Source organism: Ruditapes philippinarum, unplaced genomic scaffold (assembly GCF_026571515.1).
Source record: "Ruditapes philippinarum isolate M1 unplaced genomic scaffold, ASM2657151v2 ctg9835_1_1_1_1, whole genome shotgun sequence".
In the NCBI taxonomy this organism is placed as follows: domain Eukaryota; kingdom Metazoa; phylum Mollusca; class Bivalvia; order Venerida; family Veneridae; genus Ruditapes; species Ruditapes philippinarum.
In genome coordinates, this window is record NW_026857049.1 from 76,082 (window position 1) to 86,706 (window position 10,625).

The 10,625-nt window shown below is 31.2% G+C and overlaps 1 protein-coding gene across 1 annotated transcript; it reads right to left on the reverse strand.

Annotated features, from left to right (window-relative positions):
• Positions 1-6,333: 6,333 nt before the first annotated feature.
• LOC132748621 (uncharacterized) lies at positions 6,334-9,255 on the reverse strand. The gene is made up of 4 exons (XM_060738230.1): positions 9,150-9,255; positions 7,585-8,445; positions 6,806-7,132; positions 6,334-6,694 (listed from the first exon to the last, which is right to left on the reverse strand). Exons 2-4 carry the CDS (start codon positions 8,442-8,444, stop codon positions 6,334-6,336), a joined length of 1,548 nt encoding a protein of 515 aa, XP_060594213.1. The 5' UTR covers position 8,445; positions 9,150-9,255.
• Positions 9,256-10,625: the final 1,370 nt, after the last annotated feature.

Sequence of the window (10,625 nt, forward strand, 5' to 3'; positions counted from 1 at the left end):
GTGAAAATCTCCGTTCTGTATGATGAAAGCTTTTAATTCTTAATTTATATATTCAGTACTGGCAGTGGAATTTTCAGTCTTTGCCATCAATTTAGAGCCAGGCAAGTCTGCATCCAAGCCCTCTGTGTGGCCCTCTGTGTGGTCTTACCAGGCTGTATACTGTTTTAGCTCAAATTTTGTATCTTTATTTTAAAACCCTTAAGCTTTACATACTGTTCCATATTCAAAGTTGGATGAATCCATTTTTTTTTTTAATTTTCGGGTGATCAGTGTTAGTATGAGGACTTAATCTGGATGTAAGTTGTCTTGTAAAATGCCAGTAAAGACTGGTATAAAAATGTATTTAAACATGTTTGTATACATGTATTTTTACAATGGAACCCTTTACCATGCAGTTGAACCATACTCATTTGCCTTTATCATTTTTGTTCTCCGTTTTTTGTACTACCAATATAGGGTGGAGATTTAGATTTCCCCTTGTCCGTCCGTCAGTCCGTTCATCCGTCCGTTCTCATTTTATGTCGCAAGTAGCTCAAAAAGTATTTGACTTAGAGTCATGAAACTTTACAAGAATATTCGTCAGCATGTTGTGCATCTTGGTGTTTGCGTGTGGATTTATTCACTATTTGTAGAGTTATTGTAGAGTTATTGCCTTTGACTTACAACAATATCAGAGCTTAAAACATCTGATCATATATAAAGACAGATAAAAATAGTATTTCAAAAGTGAAATGAGAAGATAAATCATACTGTGTAACTCTTTAAACTTTGCAGTAGAATGCTTTAAATTCAAGTTGTCCAAGTTTTGCAATTTTGTCAAAAATAATGCATTTTCCTTCTTTCGCCTGTTTATGAAATTGTGTCATCATCATATTAAAAATCAAAAGTGTTGCTGTATAAAATAAGATGTTCGCAAATTTGCCAAAAGACAATATTATGATCGTTAAAATATTATCAAAAGCCTTTCGGATATTTCCAAGAAATGAATGGTTTAAATTTTTTGATCATATGATTAAACCAAGTTTATGCTTATGGGTCACAAATATGGGGTTTTGAATAAAGTCAAAATATTGAATATATGCACATAACGATTTTTATCGAAAACATTTATCTGTAAAAAAAAACTACAATTACAGCTATGGTTTTAGGAGAATGTGATACGTTACCGTTAAGTATTTTGTTAATGACAAACTGCATAAGATAATTTTGTAAAGATACCTTTCCCGCCATAAAATGTCGAGGCTTAATGCTCACAAGGTATATATGAAAACATCGGCTACCTAAATAAGGCATAATTATGTCTACTATGTCGACAGAAAATGTCGCTGTTTCCTCCGTAAAACTCGACTTTTTACGACAGAAAAATATAAAAATTTTGACCACAAATACTCCTATTATGTCTTTAATAAAAAAGAAAAAGTTACAAGCATTTTAATATTTCTGTTATTGTATTTATTTTACAGATTCCTTAGACCCTGGAGGGAAGAACCCATGGGGCTGAGAGTACAGTATTGTGTATCATAGTGACTAATCAGGGTGTAATATTTATTATATACATAGAGTTTCACAGTGCTCTTTTATATGGATTTTATAGTATAGAGAGGTTAGTCCTATAAACGATCAAGAGAGATGCATCCAGTTTATGTGAATTGGTATTGTGATGTTTGCTATTCTTGTTGTTGAATATAAAAAAAAATCTCACCTTAGTGCCAGTAACCAGGGTGTGATATGAGACTTTACCGAGAGATATATAGGTTATAACAATCGCTACTATCGATTAATTATTGGAATTGATTTTTCGAACCACCGTCAACTACACTCACACATAGCAGTCGTGTGTCGTCCTGGCACTGATGATTTTAGAGGTCGAGTATATATACTATTCGCAATTATATTTATATCTTATCCCCTCGAGACAGTGTTGGTAGTGGTGGATTTAGGTTTCGGAGGAAGTGTCATTCATTACCATGATTTGATATATAAGAAATTTGTAAAACAAAATTTTTGCGAAAAACTTCAACTACCATTTACATGTATGAAACAACATATACTTTTTCTTTTTAAAACTCACACCACCATACATATATATGAAGCAGCCTTTTTACAAAGGTAAATAAAATAAATGATTTTTTTTCTCAAGCAAATGAAACAAAATGCCAGTAAAAAAGAATGTTATCCTACAAGAGTAAAGATATATGAAGAGAGTCTTCACTGCCACAGAAAGCATTAAACCAAAAAGCCTACTGCAAAAATCATGCTCATTACCATATCATCTGTAAATTATTCATTCATAACATGATAAACTTTAAGGGACTCCACTGAGGTTTTTTGACATGAAGGGACCAAAAATATTTTTTCAAGATTTTTGTATGACTGTTTGTAGGTCTGGACATAAAAATTGTTTGCAAAATTTAAGATCATTTTCTCACTCGACTTCTCAGAGAAAATAAATTTTATTGTGCAAATTGACCTCAAAATGAAAAGCTTTGCAATGCTTTTTACTCAAATTGACCCAAAACCTGCTTAAAAAAATTGATAATCAATTAAGTACCAAGTTGGTTACATATTATCTATTACATAGTTTTCCATTTAAAGAGTTCCATTTGAATAGTGAAAGAATTTAAAATTTTACTATTTTAGGTTATTAGACCTCAGTTGAGTTCCTTTAACCTATTTTACTGCTGAAATGTCAAAATTGCCATGATCTTGAAAACCATGAGGGGCCTGATGTCTCATTGTATTAGTTTTGTCTGTGTTAAAATGATATTTGTCATACATATCAATATTCTTTTGTTGTGTTGATATTGAAGTATTGTAATCTTTTTGTTGACTGTTTTTGGAAATTTTATCTTGGAAGAATTATTTTTTTTCCTGAAGAAAGTAAAATTTTCTGTGAAATGAATCTCTCCTTGTGGCTGAATTTCATTTTTTACTCTGGTTAAGTATTAGTTAACCTATAAACCTGCTGAATTTGTGTAATAGACTAGCCATGTTTTAAATTTGAAACAGTTTTATTTGAATTGAAAGAAATTCAATATCGAACTACAGAAAAATGAACAAGCAACAGTATAGACTAACAGCCTGGTCTGGTTGTATGCTAGAACAGGCTGGCCTGGCTCTTTACTGGTGGCAAAGGCTAGTCACTTTCAGTTTCAGCGGGTTAACTTTTTTTTTTCAAAATGAGCAATCTTTTATTATTCTGGTATGTCTTTATTTCATATATTACATTATGTTTTATTTTCTTGTTAAAGATAAATTATTAAGAAGAATAAAGGGAGTTATCCTTATTATTGTCTCATTGGTGTTGGCAAAATGTGACATTTCAATTACAATTGAACATATTTGCTTAAAACTTCACACTTGTCTTAGGGATTATAATCGCATGTTACTTTCTCAGAAGTTGTAGCAGTGTTATTTACTGAATTACTTTTCATTAACTGTAAATGGTGTTTTTGTACTATCAAGTATTGAGAATATACAAGTGTGTTGTCCATTTAACAACTTATGCTCTTTTACAATAGACCAGTTCCTGCCATATGAAAATTCCAGTTCTATTACAATACATGAATTTATCATGTATTCTTGAGATTAAACATCTGAGCCAGGTGTTTTATCACTGCCTCGAAAATTAAATGTTCCACAGTTACTTATATCACAAAGGTTATATTATTTGATGTACATTAACAGCCTTAGTTATGATGATGATGCTAGTGAAACAGATACTTTAGCCATGGTATCATGGCTAAGAAAACATGTTGATAAAACAGAGGGTTTCATGGTTAAAAAAGAAAACAACAAACGATAATTGTCATAAAATGTGTAGGAATCTCAAAAACCATCCATTTTTAAAACCGTCCCTTCTTACTGTGATATTTGTATCTTAATTTATTTCTCATTTTGAGTTTATGGTAAATTTATAAATATATATATATGCATGTCAGAAAAATGTATGTTCAGTGTATATTTTATGGAATAATAGTCTTGTTTGAATGTTATGACAATTTTATAAAAAATGTATGTAATGTGTGTAATGAAGTTTGATGTACATAACCATATGGTCTTTATTGATAATCATGTTTTATCCCAAAACCTGCTGGAACCAAAAGTGATCAACTTTTGCCACCTGAGTATAGAGCCAGGCCAGCCTGCGCTTCCATTAAGTCTGACCAGGCTCTATACTGTTGGCTGGCTAACTTTTTTATCCTGAGATCCCCGATATTGATGATAGATTCTTCCAAAAAACAGAAGCTGGACAAGTCCATTTTAGAGATTCAGTAGGTTAAGGGTTAGGGGTAAGGTGTTGCTGTTTGCTGACTATGCTATATTTAGATATTTTCTGAAGCAATTGCTGTTTGCTCTATGCTATTTGTTAAGAATCTAGATATTTTCTGAAGTAACGTAGATCTGTAATTCTTATATGTACATTTGTATTCAAACAGGACACGCAACTTTATTTATAAACAGAATTTTTGTTTTTAAAAAGATTTTCGTAGATTTGTTTTAGAAATGTATGGATCTATGCCATTTTTCTTGCAAAATAAAATCAAACTAAAATGATTTTGAGCTTGTTAGGATTATTCGAATTGTTAAAGAAATGTTATTGTGTAATTTCTGTTATAGATTTATATGTTAATCTTGCAGAATTAAGGGGGTATAAGGGCCTGAGGCTTTAATGGTAAAGGCCACTGATTTCCATTGGATAAAGTATCAATGTTCTGGGATCCAATCTTACTAGCAACCAGTTACAATGAATTCTTTTATTTCTGCTAAGTTAATAAATTCATTTGTACTTCTGTTCTTGTGCCCACTTCCTGAATAAATGCTCAGATGGGTTTGTTTGGTCTTCGACACTATAAGGACAGTATCTACCCCAAACATCTTAGATATAGACGGACTAATCTGCATAATTCATACGGTGGTATTTGTTTTACACCTAGCGAAGAATTGACAAACAAAAAAGATGTACACTACATGATGCCATAAGTTCTTAATAGAAAAAAAACTTATTGTGTCACAATACATTATGTTGATGCATTGACAATAATAAGTCTATTTTTTTGACAAGAGTGAATAATACTGCCTTGTTCAGATTTTTTTCCCCACCGTAAGTGCCAATTAATAGTGGTTAAACTTTGAAGTTCATTGTATTTTCTTCTATCTGTCTCGTTTGTTAGTGCTACCATTATGTGTTCATTATCATATACTTGTTAACATTTTAATATCAGCACTTTAAATGTATACATATCACATCACTCTTGAAGGAATATAAGCCAGTGTATACCTGGTGTCTTGTACATGTATTATAATACAATAATAGTGTGCCTGAAATTTAATTGAACACTCACAAAGCACCAATCAGTTGTAACCCCAGCCACACCCCTTGTATAGTGTGGGGTATATTGGTCTGGATTTTGTTGAGTCACTGGGTAGTCCTATAAATATTACGTCGCTTTGAAATATCTTTGCTTCTGGACAAAGCTTGACCCACATAAACTATAACAAGCCTTTAACGTCTGATATATTAGACTTACATAAACTGTAACAAGCTTGTAACGTCTGATATATTAGACTTACATAACTGTAACAAGTTTGTAACGTCTGATATATTGGAAATTCTCAAAATTTAATTTCTTACAATAATATTACATGCAGCTCTTTTAAACTGTTCTAAATTGTTTTATTTCACTGTTTAAGAAACTGTTCAGAAATTTCAAACAATATATTGACACAAATTTATCACCACACCTTTTTGGGTTTATCTTTATTTTGGTGATCTCAGTACTGGTTATATGATTTAAAAACTTCATGAGGTGGTAGAAGTGTAACTGTTACCAGGCAGTTTTGATATATACATGTATATATAAATACAAAAACTGGTTATAAATATCAATTAGTTCTAACAAAACCTATTTTGCCATTGTTAAGAATTACATTGTTGTTAGTAGTTTATATATACAATTATTATTTTTGATGGAAGGTAGATGTTTTTCACCAATTTCTCATTTTTGTTGAACCACATTTCATTGCTGTAAATTGACTTGTGAATTATTTTATGATAGTATTTGCTAGTGATTTATTTTGCAGGACACTTGCGGAATAAAGATTCAATCATATAGAGTGTTTTTTCTATTGAGTCTGTTTCTTCATGAAAAAATGACATCATACATTGAGCAATGAGGATCCTTGAATGTCAGATATTTGTCATAAACCAAGTCAACTCCATCTCTCGTAACACTTTTCAAATGTTGATGAAAATTTTTTATGAAGTCATGTAAAATCCAATATAGTTGTTCAAACTATTCTAGATATAGAACATTGTCATATCATGAAGTCCTAAAATACAATGTAGTTGTTAAAACCATTCCAACACTGGTTGCTATGGAAATTAGCTGCATTGTTTCTTGCCCTTTGTTGAAGAGAAAGCAGGTAGCATTTTAATGCTTCTTGAGGTATGTTTTCTTGTTCCAAACATTGTCCTAAAATGTTGATAGCTGTTTCTCTATGTCTGAGGTTTACATCAATTACTATGGTTCTTATAAGTTTACTAATTGCTTGTTGTTGCTCTTGACATCTTTGCAGACGACTGTAGATCTTGTATTGTAGGAAGTACAGGAAAGGTAGAGAATCAACTACGGCACAGTCCATCCAACAGTCTTTCCTTCTATCTCTGTGTATCATGTCATCTTGTGTAGACCTGAACATTTCATATTTCAGTTCATGAGGAACACAGTTGATCTCTTTCTGTGTGAATCTGACACAAATAGCTGTCTTTTTTATATAGTTCTCACTTTGTTCACTACATAACCTCATTAATTCTGCTGTAACTGCTGGTGGAGGGGTTTTCCAACAGCCACAGATAGGTATGATAGGATAAGAGTAATATTGTTGTTCAGTGTGTCTCAAAATGAATTCAGCTTCCTCCATATATCCTGTACTGTAGAACACTGATGCTAGTTTAAGTCTGCTAGATGAGATATCTGAGTTTAGACCAGCTGATAGCCAGACCAATGCTTGAGATGACACTTGATTATTTTGACCAATGCTTGATGATGCTAGGGTAGATCCATATGTGGTAAAAAGAAAAGGTGCAAGGAACTTGAATGCAGCATGTTCTAATCTCTTACCACTATCACTGAAATTCACCAATTTTACTATATGTTGCTTAATTGTTCTAATGTTGTCATTGTGTAAATGATTTAAAATATAATTATAATGTATACTTATGGCCCTTGCAAAGTTTAGATATACCGAGGCAGAAACACGTTCATGTATTTCAAGAGAAGACATAAAATAGTAATATCTGTGTTGTACCATGTTCAGTTTAACTTGAAGTCTATGGCCAAGATCATCAATATCAATTCTAAGTAACTGTTGCCTATCATTCTGTATAAGTTCGCAAATATGTTTTGAAAGTTCATGTTTTGTCTCAGCTGTAAATTGCCCTGCCATCAAATTATTTTCCGGTATAATGAAATGTGAACAACAGTCATTCTGTACACAACTGTGTAATTCTAATAAGCAGTATGTTAAACATGTCAATAAATTGTTATCTTTCCATATACTTGGTTCTGTCTTTTCTATTACAATTGGAATAGAACTGTTTTACACATGAAACTTGATATATTTATTTCATCTTGAGGATTAAGGAAGGATTTAAGAATCATTTTCAATAGCACATAGCACCTTATTTGCGTTATATTTAGACTAAACATAAGACATCTTTCTGTCAATAATGTAGATATTCTCCATTCCAATTCAGCATATTCACTAACCTTACTACCAGTTGCAACAACAAAACACCAAGTACTGACTGCATATCTTCTCATCTCTTGAGTTGGCCATCCGCCAATACCCTGTCTGTCTAACCAATCTGATGCTGATTGAGGCATTGATTTACATGGATAAGCAACTACTCTGTCAATGTCACAAAATCCAGGTCGCCCTTGGCCAGCAATAGATGGTCCATGATGCTGATTAGCACCCTGACGGTAAATACTGATTAATGTGCTTTTTAGCAATATTCGTCCTCTTCTATCAGTAATATGATGTTCATCATGATAGCCGGTTAAACAAAGAGGTACATAAGGATGGAGCAGTTGTAAGAAACAATACCCGGGGGTAGTGTTTTCATCCTGTATCATTAAGTAGTTAATCTTGCCACGTTCCCACTCTGACCAGCATTGTATTATATTGATATCACGCACACAGCTTACAATATCAATGTCTGAATTAAGTCCTATAGTAGTTGTATCTTCACACTGACTCCCTAGAATATATTCAGTAATATTTTTATCAGATAACTTGGACCTGATATTAGTCATAGTCTCTCTCAGTAAGTTCACTCTTCTTCCTTTCATCACCATTCCTTCATTGACACCAATGTCATTTAATACCTCTGATAACATCAGTGATAGGTGTTCCCTGTAGGCATTTTCTTGAAACATTCTGTAATACATTTATTTAGTTAAAAAGAAAATTGTTTCAGTCAGCTACCAAATCAGTTTTTTAACATACATTTGCTTGTTACTTATTCGTCCTACATTCTGTAGAGCAGAACAGAACATAAGAGCGATCATAGACGTTATGAAACATATGATAAATAAGTTGCCCAGGTAGATGTCAATTGATAAAAAAATATTGCAAATTTTTGTTGTGGGATTTTTCTTCTATTATGTAAATTTGAATATTTGTTTTCAAAATTTTGATAAAAGAAAGACACTAAAATTAAACACTTTTCAAATATCTATGTTACACTTTCTTACATAATCAATTCACCCAATATAAATGTGAAATTGTGTATATAAATTAAAGTTTCCACCTTACTTTAAATGTTGGATTTAATATAGTATTTCATAGAAATATTCAAGAGAAAATATCTCTTTTCATTTGACCAGTTACGTGGAAATTAAGATATATATAACAACATAATATATTGTAAAAATACATGATAGGATAAAATTCATTATGTATATTTCTATTTAATTAAAACAGAGAATTAATAAAACAAATATGTATTTTTGTTTAAGATTGATAAAGGGAGACACTAAAATTAAAGACAATATGTGAAATATTGCCTGAACTACTTTCTTACATTGTTCATTTTATATAAATGTGAAGCTGTATGGATAAAATTAAAGTTTTAAACTTACTTTGATTGTTGTATTTAATGGTATTTCATAGAGATAATCTAGAAAAATGGTTACTTTTTCTTTCGACCTGCAGGTAGCTGGAAATTTTGCTATTTTTACTTCCTCTTTTGGTTTTGAATGAAATGAAAGGGAAATAACTCACATCCTCTTCCTAATTGTTGTTATGAGAGTTAATTGAATAATGTCCCTTAGATTTTTTATTTAAAATTTTGTCAATGTATTCTAAAATACATGGTAAATGTAATGCTTAATTATCTGTATATTTCTCTCTACTTAAATTAGATAAAATGTATTATAAAGAAAAATATAATAATACTATTTTAAGAATGAAATATCTCTCACTGTGAGTGATACATTCTCTATTCAAAGATTCGCAGACTCACAAATTTGAAGGCAAAAGTCATTATCACTTTTTGTGTAATTTGTATTATTGATATCAATGATGTCTTTTCCTGTATTTATAGTAAATAACTTAATGCACGGATTTATATATGTAATAAACCCGTGCTTAATGTAAGAAAGAAGAAGATTAATATGTTGTTCATAAGAAAGCCCATTGATAAAGAGGGATTAGCCTATTGAAACATTGCTGATTGATTAACTTTGTGCATGAGATAGTTTAAATTATTTTGTTTTCAATATCTCATCATCAATTAATAATATTCTCAAATACTAATACAAGTTGATTATAAACTCGTGTTGACTGGGTGAGTATATCTTTTCAAGAAAGGGAATAAAAAAGGTAGGACCAGATAAATATAACAAGTTGACAAAAAGAATGAAAGAAAAAAGTGCGAATGTAATTATACATCCACAAAAGTTATTCCTCCACAAATATTTTATTTTAATTTCGACCGAAGCATTATAATTGTAAGAAGTTGTTGCTTCTAAGCAATTTAACCGTTGGCAAAAGCAACTTTAAGCAGTGTTAAGCAAATGGTTCGTAAGAACAAAATGTTTATAAATCAATCTATGTTCCTGGTTAAAGGAACTTTTTATTATCTTGTTTGAGTGGTGTACGGTAATTATGAGTAATTTACTGTAATACGATAAATCTCTGCCGTGTCTCTATTAATAAGTTAAATTTGGTTATTTAAAAAAACCAAACTGACGAACAAACCAGGGTTTATAAACGCCTTATGTAAAAGACAAACTTTATGGGCTACATGCATTACTAAAATACAGCTGAATGCAATAATCGAAAAGTTAAATTTCATTTAAGGCATGTTCATATTAACTTTATTGGTATTTCTTATGAATGTACATATATAGAGGATATTGAATGAGTGTAAGTTCAATACTGAATTTATTGCACGAGTTGAATAAAATTATATTATGCGAGCCTTCGGCGAGCATAATATTATTTTATTCAACGAGTGCAATAAATTCAGTAATGAACTTACACGAATTTAATATTCTATTTATCACATGCCAAAAATAAAGACCGTTTGAAGTAAGAGTCATTTTTCATTGACG

Excerpts from the sequence above, each read along its gene's own strand:
- LOC132748621 (XM_060738230.1), bottom strand. The coding sequence starts at position 8,444 with ATGTTTCAAGAAAATGCCTACAGGGAACACCTATCACTGATGTTATCA. Across the intron at positions 7,133-7,584 it reads AAAACAGTTCTATTCCAATT|TGATAGTGGTAAGAGATTAG; the intron begins GTAATAGAAAAG and ends GGTGAATTTCAG. Across the intron at positions 6,695-6,805 it reads GTTACAGCAGAATTAATGAG|GTCTACACAAGATGACATGA; the intron begins GTTATGTAGTGA and ends TGAAATGTTCAG.